The 24,273-nt window shown below is 33.6% G+C and overlaps 3 protein-coding genes across 4 annotated transcripts; all 3 read left to right on the top strand.

The window, feature by feature from the left end:
- The first annotated feature begins 7,034 nt into the window (after positions 1-7,034).
- On the top strand, positions 7,035-14,524 carry LOC118047336 (wings apart-like protein 1). 2 transcript variants are annotated; one of them, XM_035056604.2, is made up of 13 exons: positions 7,035-7,630; positions 8,612-8,711; positions 9,170-9,509; positions 10,214-10,326; positions 11,022-11,144; positions 11,279-11,372; positions 11,469-11,579; positions 11,679-12,283; positions 12,424-12,689; positions 13,423-13,573; positions 13,699-13,796; positions 13,876-13,957; positions 14,112-14,524. In XM_035056604.2, the coding sequence occupies exons 1-13, from the start codon at positions 7,152-7,154 to the stop codon at positions 14,190-14,192; spliced, it is 2,643 nt and encodes an 880-aa protein (XP_034912495.1). In that variant the 5' UTR covers positions 7,035-7,151; the 3' UTR covers positions 14,193-14,524. The 2 variants fall into 2 exon arrangements, with proteins under 2 accessions (XP_034912495.1, XP_034912497.1); XM_035056606.2 differs by having other exon boundaries at positions 7,036-7,630; positions 11,682-12,283.
- Positions 14,525-17,190: 2,666 nt separating this feature from the next.
- Positions 17,191-20,020, top strand: LOC118047337 (protein RTF1 homolog). Its single transcript, XM_035056607.2, has 2 exons — positions 17,191-17,325; positions 17,731-20,020. The coding sequence occupies exon 2, from the start codon at positions 17,768-17,770 to the stop codon at positions 19,754-19,756; it is 1,989 nt and encodes a 662-aa protein (XP_034912498.1). The 5' UTR covers positions 17,191-17,325; positions 17,731-17,767; the 3' UTR covers positions 19,757-20,020.
- Positions 20,021-20,137: 117 nt separating this feature from the next.
- Positions 20,138-23,910, top strand: LOC118047338 (probable UDP-3-O-acylglucosamine N-acyltransferase 2, mitochondrial). The gene is made up of 10 exons (XM_035056608.2): positions 20,138-21,100; positions 21,237-21,417; positions 21,529-21,605; positions 21,957-22,006; positions 22,354-22,418; positions 22,541-22,592; positions 22,675-22,745; positions 22,980-23,046; positions 23,453-23,524; positions 23,654-23,910. The coding sequence occupies exons 1-10, from the start codon at positions 20,995-20,997 to the stop codon at positions 23,720-23,722; spliced, it is 810 nt and encodes a 269-aa protein (XP_034912499.1). The 5' UTR covers positions 20,138-20,994; the 3' UTR covers positions 23,723-23,910.
- The last annotated feature ends 363 nt before the right edge of the window (positions 23,911-24,273 follow it).

The raw sequence follows: 24,273 nt of genomic DNA, 5'->3' as shown, positions 1-24,273 counted from the left end.
TTTTCCCTTTTTACTTCAGTTTTTTTTTTTAAAAATTAAAATATTACTCTATTTCTAAACAATCTCATTGTTTAAATTAAAAAACAAAGTTAACTTCTTTGAATTAGAAGAAGCAATTTTTCTTTAGCATAGCAACTAAATAGAATGGTTAAGATAAAGTTTTATTATTTTTAAATACATCAAGCCAGTATATGGATTACATCCTTAAAACAATATTTCATGTCTTTTTTAAAAATTTATTTTTATTTTTTATTTTATAAAATTGAAAGAGAAAAAAAGAGAAGTAGATGGAATCAAATATAAATTAATAAATTTTTTATAATAAAATATTACTAGATTAATTTTGAGTAACACTAGTTGAAAGACTATTTAAGTACTTTTTGTACAATATAAATTAATTTATTTATTTTAATAAACAATATGGATTAATATATTTTAATTAAACTGATATTGAAAAATAATTTAATTAATCAGTTAATTTAAAATTTTTAATCATTTGATTAATTTAATTAATCCGGTACTTGACATTATCTAACAATTAGTTAACGGATTATATTAACAAAATTTATTAGTAGCAAACTATGACTAGAAATCAATCTAAGAAAAATATATGATATATAGGAAAAGGAAAGAAATGTGAAGGGAAGGATAATATTGAAATTGCAAGACAACTTTAAGGACCAAATTGATTCAATCGAAAGGTAAAGGAGTAACATTGTTAATAAGCATATGGGTAAGGGTATTTTTTTATAATTATCTCTAATCAACTACTATATTGTATTTAGCAAATGAAATGTTAGCGTGTCGTTGGGATCTAATGAAGCAATTTTTCTTGTTTATTTAGTTGATGATGGCCATCACCTTTATTATAACATTCATTACCATGTTAACGCTATCATTACCAACTTACACGCCGCCATCATTTTGCTATTATAACTAGTTTTTTTAACCAATAATATATTTTTATATATTTTTTAAATTATTTATAATTTTTTTCTTTATTAAAAAATATACAATTTTAACAATATTATAATTAATAAACGATAAATAATTTTTGAAAATATTTTTTTTGCTTTAAATTAATATATTTTTGATGTTTTCAGATCATTTTGATGTGCTGATGTCAAAAATAATTTTTAAAAAATAAAAAAAATATTATTTTAATGTATTTTGAAATGAAAAACACTTCAAAAAGTAACCACTACCACACTTCTAAACACCCTTTTAGTTATTCACACTACACGGTGGAATTCTATTTTAGTTAATAAATTATATTATTTAATTTTAAAATTAAAACATTTACTCTAACATTTCTATAGTTTAATTATTTTTTTCACTTTATCTCTATTCATTTAGAAATTATAATGTATATCCTATAATTTATGATTTGATAATATTTTACCTGTGCACAAAAGAATTCAATAAAAAAAAATCAAAACCAAATTATTTATAAGATTACTATATATTTCAATTAATAACCAAAGACTCAGTGTTAAAATTACAAAATTATTATACAATTAAAAAATATTTTTTTTTATGTTTAAATTACAAAACTGCCATAATGATAGAATTATCTTTTTTCTTTTTATTTTTTTCAAACAGTCGTGGACACTACCAAAATCAAATCCCAATTCCTCTTTTCTCATAATCAAAAGTCAAAACCCTAGCTAGTAGGGTTCTTAAATCAATCAATCAATCTAGGCAAAGATCAATGGAAGATTATTATCAATCACTCCATTTGATTATCTTGTAACTTCATTTCAAAGCTCCTATTTTGTTCCTTAACAATACCCAAGAATTTCATTCGGGTCTTGAACAGATTCTCAGAATACATTCTCAACACCACCCGTGAAAACTCAAATACTCACCCAAAACTTAATCAATGCTTAATGATTTTATGAAAAATTTTGAAAGCTTTTTAGGAATTTTTCAGTGATTAGTTTCTTGGGTTTTGGCATCGTGGATGGTGACAGCTCTTGTAATATGCATTGCAGGTAAGAGGTTTGATATTATACCATTGGAGGCTAGTGTTTGGCAATTCTTTCATGAGAGAGTAATAAATGCATGTTTGAAAGTGTGATTGTGGTTATTTTTTAAAGTATTTTTTATTTAGAAATATATCAAAAAAATATATTTTTTAATTTTTTAAAATTATTTTTGTTATGAGTGCATTAAAATGATCTAAAAATATCAAAAAAATAAAAAACACGAGGAAAAAAAAACATAAGGGCTAAGAAAAAAATGCCATGCGCCTTTGGTGTTCTTTAAAAAAAAAGAGAGAAAAGAATGAACAATACATTATTTGTCTAGGCAGGCAACTAAAACATTTTTTCAGGGATTAGAGTTTGAATTTTTGAATCTTCAAATCTAAAATTTCAACTTGATACACACACATTTCAGGAACATCAATAACTCAATGTCTAAACTTAAGACAATCTATAATCACAGTAAAACTAAAAATTAAATCAAATAAAAAACTTAACGGGCTCTTATCTATCTTTTTAGCATAATAAAATAACAAAATCATCTCCATTAAACTCTCATATTCAAAACAAATTCATTGACATTAAAATTGATCTTTTTATGATAGAAATATAATCGATCATATTTTTTGTCTCATCTTACTTTCCGGTGACTCTCATTTCTCAATATTCAATAACTGAATTATGATAAAAATAAAGTTTTAAATTCAAAGCATAAAAACCTAAAATTAAAAGGTCAAGTAATATAAAAATTTGAAAACTTTAGATGCCAAACTATACTTTGCCATAAATTGGGCACAATACAATCTTTTACCATAAAAGTGTAACTCTAGGAACGCAATTCACAGGAATTTGGTGTCTTGCTGCGATAGATGCTTGCTAACTATTTTTTGTATTGTTGTGCGGAGGCAAGACATTTCAGAAACCAATTTTGTTATGTTAATTCAATGTTTTGGATAAGCCATTTTTTTTTTTTTACTATGATGTTTTTGCAATACTCTAATTCATTCCCTAGTTTCACGTTTTCTAACGAAGGTTGGGCTGTATACGGCGATCAACTTATGATTAAAAGGGTTAAAGGCAGGGTAATAATCTAATATATCAAAGTTTGGTAGAATGTCAAGCTCAAAATGACATAGAAAGCTTTCCACCTCAATGATCTTCTGGTTCCTATAGAGATCGTTCTTGTAGATATGAAGCTTTCCTAATAAGCGATATCTCTAGATGTGATACTTCCAGCCATTACAGGGTTTTAGTTAGCTATCAATCCTACCGTTTCACACTAAAATTCTCTGGCTCCCTATAGCCTATTGGACAATAGTTGGGAAGAAACATAATTGATAGATACTTCAATACAAGGTCTACATTCTTCACAAGATAAATAGATCATTTTTATCTAAGTTTTATGATATATATAACGTGCGTAAAAACCTTGAGTTGGTCATTCAAAATGGTGATACTATATATAAGATCCTCTTTATGATCTTCAGAGGGTTAGCACGAGCTTGGTATAACAACCTGAAGCCGGGCTCTATTATGAGTTTTAATTACCCTTGTGCTAAACTTGTATCATGGTTTAACACCAATATACTCATTAAAAGGAGCTCCATTAAATTATTTGATGTTAATCAATCAGAATTGAACCTAATAAAAAATATTTAAAGAGGTTCAATGAAGAAATGCTCAAGGTGGAGGAATTGATTGAGCTAATAACTTTAGAGTCTTTGATAAGTGGAATATGATAACATTCTCTATAGAAAGATTTACATACTCTACCACACATAAGCTTATTGAAGGTAAAATAAGTCATGAAAAATTATATATAGGTGAAGGAGGCTAGTATGTTGTGGTATGAGCCTGCCTGTTTCTACAAGGATGTTAAGGGTGAGAAGCCTTTCAAATGAAATCACTTTCCTAGCAAAGATAAAATGACCATTAAAGGATCATATACAATACCCTAGAGTAAACATATGACTTCTATGAATGCCACTCTCGTGGAAGTCTTTACAGTCATCAATGGAAAAAACTTTGTATAATATCCACCTCATATGGTGTCGCTTTCTCATATACACACCTCCAAAAAGTTTTACTTGTTCCACAAGGATAAAATACATAATATAGAAGATTGCTTCACATAAAAGAAATAGGTTGAAAGGCTGATAGCCAAGGGTTATCTAAAGTAATTTGTCAAAGAACATATCCACATAAAACATGATAAAGAAGAGTCTAACCAGCATGTCCAAGCCCTACATGAGATTAATGTGATTCTAGATGGCATTTTGATTGAGGTAGATACTTTTAATGAAAAAAAGAAGTATGGAAAACAATTCCTTATAATGGATTGTTAATAAAACCCATGACATAAGCCTATAACCTTAGATTTATTAGAAGAACATTGTTTGACTTTAGCGGTTAGAAATGAAGATTATCCCGCAAAATTGCCCAACACCATAATCCTAGAGTCAAGAGTAGAAGGTTAAAATTTGGAGACCCGATGCTAAGAAAGGTAGATGCTACTAGCAATAAAGAGAGTAGAGGCAAGTTGCCCTAAAAATGGGATGTTCCTTTTAGAGTCATGAGGGTGGTCAAGGAAAACACTTACCATTTACAAGATATGAAAGGGAATAATCTCCTTTATGCCTAATACTTTAATCATTTGAAAATATACTATAGTTAATGACAAATAATATAAGTTTCTTATGCATGAATTGATTTATTTGAAGATGATGTTTTCACTTTATACAGGTGATGCTTAAAGGCCTTTTATCGACTCATCAAGAATAAGATTGACTCGGTTTTCTTAGTGTGATTGCATAACTCACCAAATATAAGATTGCCTCGGTCTTCCTAGTGAAATTACATAACTCATAAATTCACTTGTTCTTAGAATTTAAATCTCATTTTTATTTATTTATTACAATATCTTATTAAAGGTCACCATTTATATCACCAATTATCAACCACTTGAACTTTAAAGAAAAGAATATTAATGTTAATGTTTGATCACCATTTATCCATATACTAAAAAAAACTCTCATACCTGAACATGTTAGATCTTGGAACTTCATCAATAATATTATAAAAAGATTCCATCTAAATATTCTTAAAAGTCCCTTTAAGATCTCATTTGATAACAAAGTAAAAATTAAATAAGAATGAGATAATTTTATAAAAGGAAAAGAAAAAAAATTAGAAACTCAATCACTAACAAATTAAACATTGAAGGATGATTTGAAAAAAAAAATCAATTTTTAGAAAAAAGGACAAAAAGACTTGGCTTAAGTAGTTTCAAGTTTTTTTATTCCAAAAATAAGTTTGTCATTTTATTATGCTAATAAGGGGAAAAAGATTAACGAGACCACCCTTGCTATCAATTTATTTTTTCTTGCTTTTAAGGGTTATACAATAATTTTATCATGCTAAAATAATAATAATAATAATAAATTTGACCTAATGTATTTGGTAATGAGCAATTGATCATTTTAAAAAGACAAATTTACCCTATAAACAAGGTTATTGTTTTTTTTTTTGTAAAGAAAGGTAAAAATATATTACACTATTCTATTTTGTAATGTTACATATCTTGGGTACACTATTTTACTAAGCTCTTGGATAATGATATTTAGCCATCACTTAATTATTTCTTTCTCTAGTTTTTTAAGATTTTTTTTTATTGAATCAACATGTGAAACTCTCTTTTCACAAATAATCTTAAATATATATTATATATATTGATGTTATATATTGAAAAAAAAACTTAGTGAAATATTAGCTTTGAAGTTGAAATTTGAAAAATTAAAAAAAGAAGAGACCTCTTCACTATTTGACCTTTCTCATGAGGTATTTCTAAGAGTTTTCACATTACCGTATCATATATGCAATTGTTTGACTAAAAAACAGTGCATCTCTTACTTATCCCTTTCATGTTTATTGGAAGGAGGGTGGAAAAACAAATTTCATGCCAATTAGATTTAAGGATCCTTATCAATAAAAATTATTTTTTTGGTAATTATAAAGTAATATTTATAATGAATACATAATATAAAAATAAATGATGTTTTATTATGAATATATAATTTTATTGTAATTTGACACTATATGATCTATAAATAACAACAACACAAATTTAAGAGATTAACATGTAATTCAAAGAAATTTGCTAAATTCTTTGATTTTTTATATTTATACTTTAGAGTTAGTATTAAAGATAGTTTATTTAATTTTCTTAGCTAATACGTGGGTGCATTTATGAGATATATTGTTTATTTGAAAGTATGATAAATATTAGATTTCAAAGTATTTTTTTGATTGAAAATATAAAAAAAATAATTTTTTATCTTTTAAAATTTATTTTTAACATTAGCACATTAAAACATTCAAATAACACATTAAACATATTTTTTCTTTAAAAGTATGATTGGAATACAATACCAAACAAGACCATAGTCATAATTAAAAATAAAACATTAAAATAAATTTAATAATAAATTCATTTTAAAATATAAAAATCAAGTTTTAAAAGTATAATAAAAATAAATATTTATGTAAGCAGAGTGCTCTGTTATCATCAAAACTCTTATTTCAAAACACTTTTAAATATATAAACAAGATCTAGAACTCTATATAAACAAGATCTAGAATTCTATTAACATTGCCAATCATATCTTTTAATGACACCCCTACCCCACTAAACACCTAAAAAACCCATATTTAGTAGTATTGAATCTCATAAACCTAAAAAAAAAATTTCATTTAAATTAAACTAAAGAATTTTTATTTTTTTTTATAGGTGTTTGAAAGTGTAATAACAATTATTTTTTAAAGTATTTTTCGCTTGAAAATATATCAGAATAATATATTTTTATTTTTTAAAATTAATTTTTAACATCAATTCATTAAAATAATTCAAAAATACTAAAAGTAAATTAATTTTAAATAAAAATATTTCAAATTTTAATAAAAAATAAATTAAAATTCAATAAAAAAACATTCAGAGTGTCCAAACCCACCCCTCTCCCCACCTCAAAAGAGAGAATTTCAAATTTCTTCTTTTTTTCTTTCCTAAAAGCCCTCATCTTTCCCTCTTTTTTACTTAATCTGCCCTCCTCGCTTCTTTTTCTTCTTGTTCATTGCTTCTCTGAGTGAAACAAACGAAATTTCGAAACAAACATGTTCGTTAGAACGTACGGTCGGCGAAACCGAGGGGGAGACGACACCGTGTCTGACCACAATTACTCCTTCAGTGAATCTCAAGAAAGCCCATCCAATCAAGATTTCTTCAGCAGTAACTTCCCTTTCTCATCTCAAGAATCCACCTCTTATTCTATCGATCCCGATCCCTACAGTTTCGACGAAAATCCCATCCCAAGCGGTGTCGTTCGAAGGAAATCGAAGAAGGCAAGGCATAGTAAGTCAAAATCTGAGAGACCCAATGGTGGAAAGATTGGGAATTCAAATGTCTTGACTAGTTCGACGACGTTAATGGAGGCGCAAGAGTTTGGGGAAATGATGGAGCATGTTGATGAGGTTAACTTTTCACTTGATGGGTTAAAGAAAGGACAGCCTTTAAGGATTAAGAGAGCTAGTTTGTTGTCTTTGTTAAGAGTTTGTGGGACTCAACAACAGAGACGGCTTTTGAGGACTCAAGGGTATGCGGGTTTTATTTTGTTTTTTAAAATTTGTTTGGGGTTTTTAGTTTTTTGATGTTTAAAGATTGATTTTGGAGTTATTTCGTGTTTGAAATTTGGGGGGTGTTTTTGGCTTTGGTGTTGAATTTTGACTTTTTGAAGGTTAGTCTCTGGGATGTTCTTGGAATTGAAAGTATGGAAGTTTTGGGGATTTTGTAAGTTTTTGAATTTAGATGAAAGGGTGGATTTGAATTTAGAAAGATTGAATTTAGGGGTTATCGTTTTAGAAACGGTGGATTTTTTTTGGAATGTTTTTGATGGGGAGAGGGTATTGGCATTTCAAAGAATGGTTTGTGGTTGATGGGTACTTGAGTTCTGATTTTGAACTTTTGCATTGTAGTTTTAAGGGTGGTTTTATAGAAATTCTTGTTGAGTTTTGGAATTCGTATTTTTCTTGATGGCTTCTTGAAGAGTGTGCTGCTTTTTTCTTTTTTTTTTTGTGGACGGCTGTTGCAAGTTTTAAAATTAAAGAAATGGGTTGTTTGCTGAATTTAATATCATTCTTTGGATTTTGAATTTAATATTTTGCTTACCATAGATTTTGAATCTTACAAAAGGGATGTCATTTGTTAATTTTTGTAACGGTTATGGTTTCTCTGTTTAAGCTTGGAAGTATCTAATTAAGGAATGATTGGAAGATTTTATAATTAAACTGTAGAGTTTTTCGGGAATTTATGTTTAATGAATTCCGGAATACAGTATGCATATCCAAAAGTACCAAGAACTTGTGAGAAGTGAAAGTTGTGAATTCTTGTTACTCATTATTCCAAGTGAAATACAACATGTTAGGTTGTCTTGTTAGATGTTTCGATTTATGCACTCAAAATGATTTCTTTGTTGGTCTGCTATCTTGTATTGAGTATACTATTCTCATCTTGCTGACATCAAGTTATATGTCTTATTTCTGGTGCATGTTGAAATTCTAAAGTTTTGTGCTTTCAGGATGGCCAAGACAATAATTGATGCTATTTTGAGCCTCAGCTTGGATGATTCAACAAGCAATCTGGCTGCTGCTGCACTCTTCTATGTTTTGACTAGTGATGTAAGTTTTATGTTTTCTACCATTTTTCCACACTCTCTTGTCCATATACGTACTTTGTTGAAAACCTCAAAAAAGGGGCCTCTGAAATCTATACAAAAGCAACTGGGAATGCAGCGTTAACTCCTTATTTGTTAGATAAGGTACTGTCTTTAGTTGTTTAGACATGGATGGAAGGCAGTGACTGGCATTAGTTATTTTGAGAGACCATTAAATAGCAAGTACAACCTTTAACTTATATAATAAAATATTCATATGGAGTTCTATGCTTGTAAAAGTATAATCTTCAGTTTCTTTGTTCGAAAGTTGTAATGTTCTCAAATCATATGCTGGTGTTCTTAGCCAGTTATTTCTTGTTTGTCTTTTTTTTTTTTTTTTATTCTCTAGGCTGGAATTCATTTTTTCCATATATCTTGTCCCTCATCAGATTGGTTTTGACAGCTTTAATTTCACTGTTTCAGGGTCAAGATGAACATGTTTTAGAGTCACCAACTTCCATTCATTTTCTTATTAGATTGTTAAAGCCCATCATTTCCACTGCTACTGAAGATAAGGCTCGAAATATAGGCAGCAAGCTTTTATCATTACGCAAGGAGTCTGACATCTTACGAGATACAAGTAAGCTGGCAGATTCTACCTCTACTGCCATTGCTGCCAAAGTTCAAGAAATTCTTGTTAATTGCAAGGAAATGAAGTCACATTGCGGTGATGATAGTAGAATGGAGAGGCCAGAATTGTCTCCAAAATGGATTGCATTGCTATCCATGGAGAAAGCTTGTTTATCTAAGATATCTTTTGAAGGTATTCTAGATGTCATACCATTTAACTCTATCTATAAGGAACTGTTACCTTTTCATATCTGTTACATATGGTTTATTCTTATCATAGGATGAATAGTAGTTTTGTTGATTAGGACAATGAACACATTCCTGGATACCAATTATTATAAAGTCAATATTGTCGATGCAAGTGCTTTTACTCTCCCTTTTCCTTTTGTTTTTGACTGCTTCTATCGTCTGACTTATCTGTTGAGGTTGATCAAACTTACACCATTGTGTAATGGACAATATCTCTTAAATAATTTTTTTGTCCTCTCTGTTTTTTTTTTTTTTTTGCAAGTTTCACTTGTCTATTTTTGTTGGATTACATCTGATGAAGTTTTGTCTTTGAATATTTATTAATTACTTGAGTTAAAAATGACCTAGGGTTACATGTTGCATATAGCTGTTTATTACAAACTTCTTGAACTTCCTTATCCTATATGCATGTTTTCTATCAAAATTTATGATTTTTTTTTTTGTTATGGAACATGGAGATTGCAAATCATTCTTCATGCAATGTCTTGTCATGAATTTTCATTTGTTGGATTACATGCTTTGTGCCTGTCTTTTCATAAGCAAAAGAATCTTGCATGGATGACCATGCATGCTTGCACACACATTTCTCTCTTGGTTTTCCTCCTTTCTGATTGCTTATTTATTTCTGTGTGTGTTGCTTTCATTCAGATACATCTGGCATGGTAAGGAAGACAGGGGGCAACTTTAAGGAGAAGTTACGTGAGCTTGGAGGACTTGATGCTGTCTTTGAGGTCATCATGAATTGTCACTTTGTTATGAAGGTGCGAGCTTGTATGATTGCTTTTTCTATGTGTGTTATTGAATACAATAGTGAGCCATAAAAATCAAGACACCTTGTGTTGCTTTAAAACTGAAGAACAACTTTAATTTTAGTTAATCATTTGAGAAATTAGGAACAGTGTGCAACTGGAAATTCTGTGTTGCTTTAAAACTGAACAACTTTAATTTTAGCTAATCATTTGAGAAATTAGGAACGGTGTGCAACTGGAAATTCTGTGCCCAGTTCATGAATTCAATTGGGGGAAATCTTATGTCTTTGACATGCTACTTATGTGTGATAAATTTGCAGCATTGCTACTTAGCCATCTGGTTCACACATTTAGCCACTGATCTGTATTGTTCATTTCTTTCTATCTTGGAACTTAATCCTGTATGGTCCTGAGTTCAGTTCATCACTTTTCTTTGCTGGACTAAAAGATGAGTGGTGTGCATGGATGCATTTCCTTGTGTTTGACTTTCACCTTATAAGATCTAAAGCAGATCTTGAACCAATGGTGGCACTTTAACTTGTTTTCCAGTACATTTTCTTTTGTATATGGAAGGCATGTTATTTATTTATTCATTCTGAATTGAGTCATTATACCTGATAATAAATTCATGCCTATATGTCTTTGACATGCTAATTAGTGATATGTATTATTCGGAGATGGTAACTATTGAACACATTTATTTGCAGAGGTGGACAGAACATCATTCACCTTCCATTCAGGAACATGACATGCATCTGTCGAGCCTGGTGCTGCTTCTGAAATGTTTGAAAATTATGGAAAATGCTACATTCTTAAGTAAAGATAACCAGGTGCAATTAGATGTGATTTTGTTCTGTTATTCTTCTCCTGTTTATTCTTCCTCTACACAGTCATTAGAATTTAAAATGCTATCTGAAGCCAAATTATTAGATTTTAATGTTCAATATTTTCTTCTATGATACAGACTCATTTGCTTGGAATGAGGGGGAACTCAGATTCTCATGGGCATCGGCTATCTTTTACTAAAATCATTATAAGCGTCATCAAAATTCTATCCAGTAAGACTGCTGTCTTGCTTCTGTCTATTTCTGGTTCTTATAACTAGATTGCTTTAATCAGATCTGTGATCTGATGACTGATGCATTGATTTCTAGGTCTTCATCTGCTCAAGAGTTCTGCTGCTGCTTCCAGTGTCGGAAACCGTTGTAGTCTTTCTGAAAGAAGTGATCATGCTTCTGATTTGGTCTTAATTGATGACTACAGAGGTATGTGGTAGCCTAATATCCCTGTAGTGTTTCTGTATGCCTGCCGCCCTTCTCTCTCTCTCTCTCTCTCTCTAATGATGTATCTTTTATTTGAATTAGCAGTAGACAGCAATGGAGTTATAAGCATCAGTTCTTCTTCGAATAACTGCAATGAAGCGAGGACCTCCTCTGAGAAAAGCTTAAATGTATCTCAGAATTCCATTGCCCGGTTGAGGCTTTCTGCCTCCAGTTCTGAAACTGCCACACCATTTATTGGAAATACTTGTCAACTGAAGATGAGAATACATCCTTCCATGTCCAGCTCATGTAGCGAGACATTGAGGAGTTATGAGAGCAATGGGTCAAGGACCATATTTGGCCTTGTTGAGAAACCTAATAGTAGGAAAGATGCCAGGAGTGAGCTCTTAGATGATAGCCAAGATCCATATACATTTGATGAAGATGATTTTCAGCCCTCAAAGTGGGACTTGCTCTCTGGGAAACAGAAAATCTCTCGAACTCGTAATGGTAGGGTAAACTCCAGAGAAGTTGAAAATGGGTATCAATATAAGCTACCGAGTCAGGAAGAATTAAGTAATGGTGAAAATTGGCTACAAAAATCAAGTAATGGTGAACAATATCATTCACAGAAAAGCTCTCAGTGCAGTGTTCCTGATGAAGAACATTCCAGCCTTCTGTCTGACTGTCTTCTTACTGCTATCAAGGTATTCCTCTGAACCATTTTGAGGATTTTCTTTTATGTTCCATCCTTCTTTTATGCTGTCAAAGTAAGAAAAGGTAGCTGCATATGTTTATTTTTTTACATTTAAATTTAGCCTTTGTAGTTACCATCTTTACTTGGCAGGTTCTAATGAATTTAACAAATGACAATCCTATTGGCTGTCAACAAATTGCTGTCTGTGGAGGGCTGGAGACTATGTCTACTCTGATTGCTGGCCACTTCCCCTCATTCAGCTCATCTATATCCCTTGTTGGTGAGATGCAAGAGGACGATTCAAGCATTGAACCTGACAATCAGAATGATGTTCATCTCACTGATCAAGAGTTGGATTTTCTTGTTGCTATATTGGGCCTACTTGTGAACTTGGTAGAAAAGGATGGGGATAACAGGCTAGTTTTACTTGCCCAATAATCACTTCTCTCATGCATATGTTGTTTTCTTGCAATTGGTGCCTGGCATAGTGAAATGCTTCTTTGTTCTTAATTGCTATTGTGAATTTTAACCTATTGAAGCTTGATCTATTATCCTAGTTGTATTGCTTTCTACCTGCTGAGGCTTTCCTTCATGTTAACTATTATCTATACAAGTATTATGTGGGTAGATTTATACATCCTAGAAATTTCTGAAATTTTGATTTAGATGGCAACTGCATATATAGGATTGAAACTTAAATGGTGTTGCTTGCCGACCATCTTTTGAAATTATCTCTTGTTCTTGCATTTAAGCAACACCAATTCCTCAAACCAACTTTCTCCTTGTATTACATAGAATCCTTGTGCTATTATCTGATGACATTCAAATTTGAGTGAAACCTTTCCAATTCTCTAGTTTTCGTGTTAGACAAGATGTCATTGTTTTGAACACTCCAATGATCTCTTTTCAGATTTGCATTTGATGAATTAGCTATTGTCCTTGACTTTATGAACTGGCTTAACCCCACTTGGAAATCTTTTTGTTGGTTAGATCTCTCAATTTAGTAGTATTCTTGTTAGGATTTCCTTCTTTTGATCTCGAAGGAGGCATTTGGTTTATGTTTCCTTGTATATTCATAGTTCTCTGGTAGAAAAAAAGCATGTTTTATGTTTATTGCCTATCAAAACTTATGGTTAAAGTCGACTGCAGATCAAGGCTCGCTGCAACAAGTGTTCCTCTGTCAATCTTGGAAGGGTCAGAAGATGAGAGTCGCAAGGATGTAATTCCACTACTGTGCTCCATCTTCCTAGCCAACCAAGGTGCAGGTGATGCAGCTGGAGAAGGAAATGTGGTGTCATGGGTGAGTACCCTTCATAATGTCTTGGAATTATATTTTACAAATGTATGTGGGGATGCATGTGAATAATTGAGTAAATCAAATTGTTACTGATATTTCCAAAATGTGCATATTAATGAATTGTACAGAACGATGAGGCAGCTGTTTTACAAGGAGAGAAAGAAGCAGAAAAGATGATTGTCGAAGCTTATTCAGCACTGGTACTTGCATTCCTATCAACTGAAAGGTTTGTGTGCTCCATTCCTTCTTTTCTTCCACATTCTTTTCAGTGCAATGCTTCTCAAATTCTCCCTGTTCAATGACAGCAAGAGCATACGTGATTCCATTGCTGATTGCCTCCCAAATCGCAACCTGGTTATCCTTGTTCCTGTGCTGGAGAGATTTGTGGTAATTATTTTTTTTTGTTGTCTTAAGGGTATATTAAGGGAAGAGATAGTTGCAACTTGCAACATATTGAAATCCCATACTTTCTCGGCATCAACCCTCTTATTATTATTATTATTGAGTGAAAAGAACGGTTGCACATTTTTTTTCTCTCCAGGCCTTTCACTTGACATTAAACATGATATCACCGGAGACTCATAAAGCTGTGACCGAAGTGATCGAATCATGTAGAATCTGATGAAATACTTGAGATTTTACTGGAGACTCAAGAAGATGTGAGCCAAGTGATTGAATCATGCAGAGCATGATGAAAAAGCTCCAGAAATGCGAACTTTGTACAGCCTTTTTCCTCGCGGTCAATTTCTCTTTGTCCACCATGGTTTTAGATTGTTGTAGCACACCATGGAACTGACTACAAGCCTGCCTTATAGTCTGATTGATTAACCTTTTCCAGTCTTGCCCCCTTTCTTTTCTTTTTCTCATAATCCATGTTATTCTTTTTGTATGATGCAGGCTCAGACGCTTGTATACACGGTAATGAAAGCAAAATCAAACTGTATTTGTGCATTACACCTATCTGATATGTGTGCTCTCTCAAGATTCCTATTATATAACATCAGATATTTGCCAAGTCGACTTTAGCAGGGGAAAGACAGCGCCATGTACGAACTCATTTTGGATATGATCAAAATAAGTCCCAAAATAAAACATATGCCAGGCCAGGCTGGAGGAACAAGCTGAAATGGAGATCCAACAAAAAAAATTGTCAAAAGAAAGAATTGTGAGTCGGGAGGCAAGCCTTTCTTTATTTATATATTTTTATAGAGGACATCTAACGTCACAAATTACTAGCACCACGGAGAGAAACTTTTCAGTCTGCTTCAAGAAGACGAGTCTAGCAAGCCCAGCCTCCAAGACAATCCTTTATTTATAATAAAGTATCAAAGAAAACGTATAAAACTTGGTTGCCATTGCTCCAATTCACAATTTATTGCCGCATAACACTGGGAAATATGGCAGATCTTCCACAAGACATCCTTGCAGAAATGTTCCAAGATTCCCTGCCAAATCTGCAGCACGTTGCAGGTGTCTCCAAGCTGGGACACTCTTTGATATCGACTCCCAGGCTTGAATAGCCGATGGTGTGTCTTTACGGCGTCCTCCATTTCTATTCACATCCAAATTTCTCCAATTCTAAAAACTACACGTTTTCATTATCTTCTCAATTTGAAAATAATCAAGGATAGCAATGGTGTCCTCTACAAAGTCATCGAAGGATGCCCCTTCAAGATCTGGATGATGCTCGGATAATCCATAACCTCTTAAATCTGGTGCGATTGCGTGATATCCACCATTAGCAACGGCCATCATTTGGTGTCTCCATGAATACCATATCTCCGGGAAACCATGTATGAAAACCACCACCAAAGAACCTACACGTAAAAAGACACAGTTTTTTCATCTGCTAAAAGATTAAAAATAAATAAAATTGAAAGCAAAAGCAAAAGAAAAGGTGATAGTCGATCTAAACCAGTTCCAATCTCTGCAATGTGAAGCTTCGCTCTTATGTTAACGTACTTGTGTTGTATCTGATCCATTGAGACAGAGAGAGGGTTGACTGATCTGAAGCTTTCTGTACTAATAAAATAAAGAAGTCCATGAAGGTGGGAAATGATCCCAGTGAGATGCAGCACAGTCGTTTTCACTCTACCATAAAAATGTACGCGAGTTTACCAAATCGTCCGCAGGCATAGATGGATGCCCTTATTTTCCATCTACTGAAGGTACTGACTGGTGACAAATGGACCTATCAGCTCTCATTCTTGACAAATGGACCTTCTTTTAGGTGCTGTGTTCATCTCCTTGTGTTGGTAAGGTAATAATCAATATGTGTGGCACTCTGAGCTCGAGCACTCGCTAATAATTTCCAGTTTTTATCAAGGAAATTGCCAGTTTCAGAGAAGTTTATGAATAGCAGATTTGTGTGCTGTTCTTCAGCTTTCCACAGTATGAAACTGTAATTATTGGAAACCCATGTGATGCATTCGACCTCCAGGTAAATGTTTCTAGAATTCACATTAACCTATTAGTCCCTCATCAATCTTTTTATCATATGGTGCACTATTAATTTGAGCCCAACACACAACTATACTACCTAGAATATACACGAACCCTCCAGTAATTTTCTACTATCAATGTCACCAACCAAACCAGCATTCATATAACTTTAAAGCTTCATGTCTAACTTTGTAAAACAAAGTGGCATTTTTAAATAATCATTTAGATATGTGAAAATCTATTTTACTACTCTTCTAATCATTGTTGTTTGTCTGAATTACTCATGTATCTATTTATAACCCATTATATATGCAATGTCTGATCTTATACAAATCATAACATATACTTCTGATTATTGAAGCATAAGGAACTTATTTATGTAGTTTTTTATTTTTTATATAATTGTTTCTTATTTAGTTTAAAATAAATAGCTAAGAAAATGCTTACTAACTTTATCTTTGTTGAATTTATGAAGCATCTTTTTCATATATTTATTTTATGAAAGCTTTAAGGTACAATTAATTCTATCCCTAGTATTCTCATGTCAAGGATTTGTTTTGTAAACTTAATATCTTTTAGGGTCTAAATGAAACTCAATAGGATATGATCCCTGAGATTCATATCGCTAATTTTTCAGAAACAAATAATGGATTTTCGTTTATTTCTTGACTTGTTATTATTTTATTTTTGATTCAATGGACACTAGCTATTATGCTTAGATATTTAACTAATATATTCATTTATGATATTTTAAGTTTCTATTTTAAAAAACTCTTCCACTAAAACCATCGATTAGAAATCACTTAGCTTTGTTTCTACCTCCTAATTTCTTTGCTCTTATGCATTAAGTCTAATCCTTTTGATTAAGTGACATGTTTCTAGGAAGAGTGGACAAAAATGGCATATCTCTTTATAGTTTTGGATATATATATATATATATATATATATATATATATATATATATATATATATATATATTTGATTGTACAGGCTTTTCATTATTATTTTCTAAATTTTATTTTTAATATTAATATATTAAAAATATTTTTTTGAACACAAAAATAAATAAATTATATATCATGATCCATTTTTGTTGGTTAAATCATAATATTCTAAACCTTTTGTAGTGATTTGAAATTAACTGTAAAGCAGAGGATTGATTTTATATATACCAAAAATTAGTCTAGAAAAACACCCTGATTATTTCATTAAGAAAAATAAATCGAACTGCTATTTTCGGTTTCTCTCTCCACGCATCATCTGGATTGCAAAGATTCAGTCTTTAGCTCGACCCTGCCTTAGAATCTCACCTGGTAGGCACTCTCTCTCTGTCGCCTCTCCAAGCCCTTACACAACTTAACTTTCTTGCCTCCTTCTCACGACTTGGATTTGCTTAATCTTGCGCTGTGTTTGAATTCTAGGGTTTCACAAAAAAAGAGAAGAGATTTTTTTATGATCTTAGGGTTTCAATCAGCTGTGGGATTAATTTGGGTCTTTTTTTCTTTACTGGGTAAATAAATATTACAGTGGAAATGATAACCCCGTGAATGAAAATTATGAAAAAGCAAAAAACTTGGATTTTTTTTGCATGGTTGCGTTTTTATGATTGAGAGAGCTAAGAAGATTTTCTTTTGATAACCAAATGATGTTGTTCTGCTGCTTGCTTTTCTCTATTTGATTGATTAACTTGTTGGATTAACACTTGGAGACTTGTTCAGGTGTTACTAAAAGTCCGTGTAGTGTATTGGGAGGACAATGGCTGATTTAGAAAATTTGCTGCTTGAGGCAGCGGGAAGGACTGGGAAATCAGGAAGAAACAGGAATTCGATACTGCCTTCCAGGAGGCGAAAACGCGAGGGTTCATATTCTGATGGTGGAAGTGATTCTAGAGATGATGATTCTGATGATGATCGCGGGTATGCGAATAGGAAGCCATCAGGGTCTCAAGTGCCTTTGAAGAAGAGATTGGAGACTAACGAGAGGGATGAGGAGGAGGGTAGTCAGGATGAAGGTGATTATGATGGTGGTGGTTCGGATCGTGGGGGTGGAAGTAGTGATGAATCTGATATTGGCGATGATCTTTATAAAGATGAGGATGATAGGAAGAAGCTTGCTCAAATGAGTGAACTTGACAGGGAGTTGATATTGGCGGATCGAGCAGACAAGAAAGGGGATAAGCATTTGACTGAGAAGATTAGATTGAAAAGGGATAATGATAAGCCAGCCCGATCTAGAAAAGAGACTCCGCCTCTTCCATCATCTCGTGGAGTGCGTTCATCAGCTAGGTCTGCTGACAGGGCAGCTGCTAAAGATGATGCATTGAATGAATTGAGAGCTAAACGTTTAAAGCAGCAGGATCCTGAGGCTCATCGCAAGTTGAGGGACGTGTCTAGAGGATCTGCTGGCAGCCGGGGTTTTTCACAAGTCAAGAAGAATAATTTCACTTCAGCAAGTCTGAGTAGCTCCAGTAGTGAGAGTGGAAGTAGATCTCACAGTGAGGATGAAGGGTCAACAGGTGATGGTGGAATGGCAGACAGTGATGAGGATGTGGAACCCGGGTCCCAGGGACCAACTTATGAAGATATAAAAGAAATTACCATTCGGAGAACCAAACTTGCGAAATGGTTTATGGAGCCTTGGTTTGAAGAATTGATTATTGGTTGTTTCGTGAGGGTTGGGATAGGTAGGTCAAAGTCTGGGCCCGTGTACAGGCTCTGCATGGTCCGGAATGTTGATGCTGCTGAACCTGACAAGCCATACAAGCTGGAGAACAAATCAACTTATAAGTATTTGAATGTTACTTGGGGTGCTGACACCTCTGCTGCCAGGTGGCAGATGGCTATGGTTTCGGATTCTGGACCAACTGAGGAAGAGTATAAACAGTGGGTTAGAGAGGTGGAGTGTGGCGGTGGCAGGTTGCCAAGCAAACAGGATATCTTGGAAAAGAAGGAGGCCATAAGAAAATCAAACACTTTTGTGTACTCGGCAGCCACTGTGAAGCAGATGTTGCAGGAGAAAAAATCCGCCTCGTCGAGACCATTAAATGTCGCTGCTGAGAAGGACAGGTTGAGGAGGGAGTTGGAAATTGCGCAGAGCAAGCATGACGAGGCAGAGGTAGAGAGGATCAATGCAAGAATTGAGGAACTGGAGGCATCTCGGCAGGCTAAGGTGAAAGATGCTAAGGCTATTAGGTTGGCAGAAATGAACAGGAAGAACAGAGTTGAGAATTTTAGAAATGCATCCGAAATGAAGCCAGTAAATACAGGTCTAAAAGCCGGGGAAGCTGGGTATGATCCATTTTCAAGGAGATGGACTAGGTCAAGGAATTATTATGTTTCAAAACCTGCTGAAGCAGATGATCCTGTTGCAACTAAAATTAGCGAGGCAAATGAGACAGTGGCAGTTGCAGCTAGTATTCAAGTTGTAGCAGGGGTGATGTCAGAGGCTGGTGTGGCTGCTACAGCAGCTGCCTTGGAAGCGGCAGCCGATGCTGGGAAGTTGGTTGATACCAGTGCTCCTGTGGATCAAGGCACTGAGTCAAATACAATGCACAGCTTTGAGCTTGAAATCTCACTTACTGCACTGCAGGAGTTTGGAGGACCTCAGGGCGCTCAGGCAGGGTTCATGGCTAGGAAACAGAGGATTGAAGCAACTGTTGGATGCCGAGTCCCTGAGAATGATGGGAGAAGACACGCACTGACCTTGACGGTTGGTGACTACAAGAGAAGAAGAGGCCTTCTCTGAAATGCAATGGTGCACCAAGCAGTATCTATTTATTAACCTCCTCGGGTTCCATTGTTTTCAACAAATCTGTCGAGTGTTAGTAAGTAGCTTATTGCTATTAGCTTAATTGTGAGACCAATGATTTGACAAACACACATTTGCTCGCATTTACTTCAGAATCATTAGTAGCAGTGATTTGCCTTTGATGGCTCTAATGCAAGATTTTCTGAATGTTAGTGTATGAGACATCAAGATCAATGAAATTCAGATTTTGCTGCCAGAAAATTTGCTTGCTTTTTCCCTGAGATAAACTTGTGTCTCCTTTCGGTAGTGGTGGGATCTTTCCAGGTCTAACATATTTGTGGTTTTGTATTTTGGACTTTATACTTTTATGATTTTTTTTTGTTTTATTTAAAGATTTTATCATGTAATATGATTTTATGTGATTTTCTTTCATATTTAAAAAACAAATTAAGTCAGGCACCCTAACTAATTGGCACCCAATAAGTTTACAAAGCCATCATCCACCTGAAAACTCCTAGCCCCTCTTAAAAATTTAAAATTTTAAAGCCAAAACTAATAAAATTTAAATTTTGACTGTTCTTAAGAAAATTATAATAATCTTGGTCCCTTCAGAGATTTCCCATCTCCGTCCTTGCCTCCACCGATCTCATCTAGTAGGGGTATACCAAAACCCCCTTTGATCCGTTTCATTTGCATCCACAAAACGCTGTTCAATTTGCGAGGGTCAATAATTCCCATAGATTATAAAGGGACTGAGTTGCATTTTTATAGAAATATATTGACTAAAATAAACTTCTATTATTCGATCCCTTGCCACCATCAGGTCGAAGTGGCGGTAAGCCAGTGGTGACCAACACCAAAGTTCATTTAAGTACTTGTCTTTTTGAAATATGCGATTTAATCTTTTGTAGCAGTCTATTTAACAATAATTATTATTAGACGAGGCAAATTAACAGAGAGAAAAATAAAAGGAAGAATTGTTTAAGGTGTTTCCTTGTACGCAGTGCGCAAAAAAAAAAAAAAAAAAACAGACAAACAAAGTAGTGTTATTAATTTAAATCTAGTCTTGCGACGAGTGAACTTAGTGGCCCATTGATCACTTAAATTTAAAAAAGAAGTCAAATTGAAGTTGACGTGATTTTTAAATACTAGCACGAAGAGACTTCGCCAGTTTGTCTACTGGCTGTTCTTTTCAGAGTTCAAAACCCCAGCAAAAACCACACTGCTAGTAGCGTATGATGGCAATCTCTGCCAAAAGATTATCCCATCTCATTTCCTTAAAGAGACCAATCAAACACTTTGGTGTCTCAAGTTACTCAGCATCCTCCATTAATCAAATTGGTATGCCTATAAACATTCTTAAACCAGATATTGCTGATTCATCTCAAGTTCAAATTTTCTTGCATACAACCTGTTTGTTAAAATGTATGGCACAAGACATTTACTAACCGATTCTTGCTTTTCTGTTCTTATGAAGAATACTCAAAATGGAACAATGGAGGTGGAACTTTCCACAAATCAGCTTGCATCGATCCAACAGTGCTAATTGAAATTGGCGCAGTAGTTCATTCAAAAGCTGTGCTGGGTCCTAATGTTCATGTGGGATCAGGAACTGTTGTAGGACCTGAAGTTACTATTGGTCACTCTACAAAGATAGGGTATAATGCATTTTTTTAATGCAAAAAAGGGTCTTCGTGGAATTTTTATTATGCGATTAATATTGTTGGTTTTTTTTTTTTTTTTTTATAGTAATTTTATTTTTTTATCAGGTATAATGTTGGCCTCAGTAATTGTAGGATAGGGGATTCGTGTGTAGTTCACCATGGAGTATGCATTGGTCAAGATGGTAAGGCTTAGTTATTTTTAAATTTAGAGTTAAACATTACCTGCTTTTTTTTATTAACAACAATTTTTATAACTTTTAAGTTCTTAGTACCTTACCTCTATATGTATTGTTGATAGTTATATATATCGAACTGATTTATGATTAATTACATGTGTTAGGAAGAGCAATGCATTTGACCACTTAAATATACAGTCTTTTCTATGTTAACATTTTGACATTTTGTGCTAATTGATGCTTGCTACATGTTTCTAAACTTCCATTATCTCTGCTTCTACCCAATGCACCTCATACATGGACCGGTGATTTGTTGGTGAAATATTGATCTCTAAATCATATGTTTTTGACCTACAGGATTTGGGTTTTTTGTGGATGACAAAGGCAACATGATGAAGAAGCCTCAAGTTGGTGATGTTTAATAGTTTTTGAGGACCATTTCAATTGATTTTGTTGTTTCTCTCTCTCTCTCCCCTCCTCTCTGTATATGCAAAAGAGCACACACCACCCCTGATCCCTGTGTATGGACTCTCACATTTTAGACATACATCAATTATTTATTTGTGCTTTATGAATCTGGGCATTCTTTTCTTGTGTATTGCTTTAACATTTGAATTATGGAGCATCATAATCAGTGACAGTGAAAATTCATAATATCACTCCTAGCGGCTCACACTATGCCATTTACAATTTTTTTTTATATGTCTTGTTCAGTTTTGGATCAGCAACTGAACTGTCCTATTTTATTTTCCAGCTGCTGAATGCTATCATAGGAAATCATGTGGAGATTGGGGCAAATACATGCATTGACAGGGGAAGGTGTGATGGCTGTTGGGACTAGATTTTTACTTATATTTGTGTATGTTTAATGGTAAACGGGCTTGAATGTGGAACCTGTCTAAACTAGATGACTAAGTACACACACATTTGGTTATGTGCAGTTGGAGAGACACAGTTATTGGGGATCATTCAAAGTTAGATAATTTAGTCCAAGTGAGTTTTTCTTCTCTTCCATTTTGGCCAGATGATATTCTCATTTAGTGGTATCTAATTGCCTTTCTACCTGGCTTTGCAGATTGGTCATAATGTCGTTATAGGAAAGGGTTGCATGCTTTGTGGACAGGTTGGGATTGCAGGCTCAGTGACGTAAGTTGCTTCTGAAGAATATGTATATGATGCTGTTTCTTTTGAAGTACTTCAAATTTCCTTTTTATGTGTTTTAAATTCAGTACTTGCTTCTGAAGAATATGTATATGATGCTGTTTCTTTTGAAGTACTTCAAGTTTCCTTTTTATGTGTTTTAAATTCAGTACGTAGATGATTGGGTAGGTTTAGAAGGCATTGGTTGTTTACATCTTTGTCTTGCTTGTTCTTGTTTAGCATGGGAGACTACGTCACTTTAGGAGGAAGGGTTGCAGTTCGTGATCATGTATCTATTGCATCGAAGGTATTAAATCATGTTTAGTCTTGAGAAACAGTGAGTTGATTCTTTCATTGGGTGATTGACACATCGATGTTTGTAGTCCATGAAAAAGCTGAATCATGCAAAGAATTGCTACTTTCTTTGTGTAGTTACAAGAGCAGGCTCCAAATTTCTTATGAGTCTCAAGCCTCCAATTTGCATTCAACTCTCTTCATCTAGTGCCTCTGAAATATTTTCAGACAGATCTTTTTTCTGCAAACTTGTATCTGTCTGTCACATAGAACTATCACGATCTCCATTAGACCATGCATAGATCATTAGATTGAATTGCATGTAATGGCTGAGTTACAGGCCTGGCCTTGGATGAGCTACTGTAACTGGTATAAATTATGGTGTTTGTCATGAGATATCTGATTTGGTTGAGTTGCAGGTCCGGCTTGCTGCTAATAGCTGTGTGACCAAAGACATTAGAGAGCCTGGGGATTATGGTGGCTTCCCTGCAGTAAGATTTATTCTTTTCTTTCTTTCATCTCATCCTGATGTGTGGCCAAATTTCTTGGTGTCAATTCATTCTTAATGACATCACAAATTCAAATTAATATGGAAATTATTTTCCCGGTCTGATATGTAGGTTCCAATTCATGAATGGCGAAGACAAGTTGCTAGTCATTACCGGATTTCAAAGAAGGCTATTCTATAGAGCTGTTTGGAATTAAAATCATATATACAGCTAAAATGGTTAGGACTCTTCTCCCCAATGATTGTATTCTGAGAATTACGGTTTGTGAAAGGTTATTTGAGAACTTTTACAAGACTTGCAGCGTCTTAAGAATTTTAATCTGTGGTGCTCAAGAAAAAACAGTGATTCTGATTTTGGAATTTTTTTTTATTAATGTCCCACAAAACATTCCTGCTTAGGGGTCATCTGATTGAGGTTTTACAGTATTTGTTTTAGAAGAAAAGGATTGGAACGCTAGCTCGCAGCACTGTGGCAGCAGCATATTAAAGCAATCAAAGAAAGAACAAGAGGATGAATAGAGGAGGAAGAGAACTGTGGCACCAAGCAACCAAGCCTCGATCCCTAATTGGGTGGGGTAAGCTTTATGGATCCTTTTACGTCATTCCATGCAATCATACACCAAATCCATCTCAACATCAAGAGATTTTAAGTACTTTGATATCACTTCCATCCACGATAATGTAGGTTACTTCCCTGCCTCTATCATTGTCAACTTCTAACTTCTCCGAACT

This window comes from Populus alba, chromosome 4 (genome assembly GCF_005239225.2).
Source record: "Populus alba chromosome 4, ASM523922v2, whole genome shotgun sequence".
Lineage (NCBI taxonomy): Eukaryota > Viridiplantae > Streptophyta > Magnoliopsida > Malpighiales > Salicaceae > Populus > Populus alba.
Note: the sequence above shows the minus strand (reverse complement) of the source record. Positions and strands in the feature narration are given on the sequence as shown.

Bases quoted from the DNA above. Each gene is read 5' to 3' on its own strand.
- LOC118047337 (XM_035056607.2), top strand. From the start codon at position 17,768: ATGGCTGATTTAGAAAATTTGCTGCTTGAGGCAGCGGGAAGGACTGGG.
- LOC118047338 (XM_035056608.2), top strand. From the start codon at position 20,995: ATGATGGCAATCTCTGCCAAAAGATTATCCCATCTCATTTCCTTAAAG. The intron at 21,101-21,236 runs GTATGCCTATAA...GTTCTTATGAAG, and splicing joins ATCCTCCATTAATCAAATTG to AATACTCAAAATGGAACAAT. The intron at 23,525-23,653 runs GTAAGATTTATT...TCTGATATGTAG, and splicing joins ATTATGGTGGCTTCCCTGCA to GTTCCAATTCATGAATGGCG.
- LOC118047336 (XM_035056604.2), top strand. From the start codon at position 7,152: ATGTTCGTTAGAACGTACGGTCGGCGAAACCGAGGGGGAGACGACACC. The intron at 10,327-11,021 runs GTGCGAGCTTGT...ATTTATTTGCAG, and splicing joins ATTGTCACTTTGTTATGAAG to AGGTGGACAGAACATCATTC. The intron at 12,284-12,423 runs GTATTCCTCTGA...TTTACTTGGCAG, and splicing joins GTCTTCTTACTGCTATCAAG to GTTCTAATGAATTTAACAAA.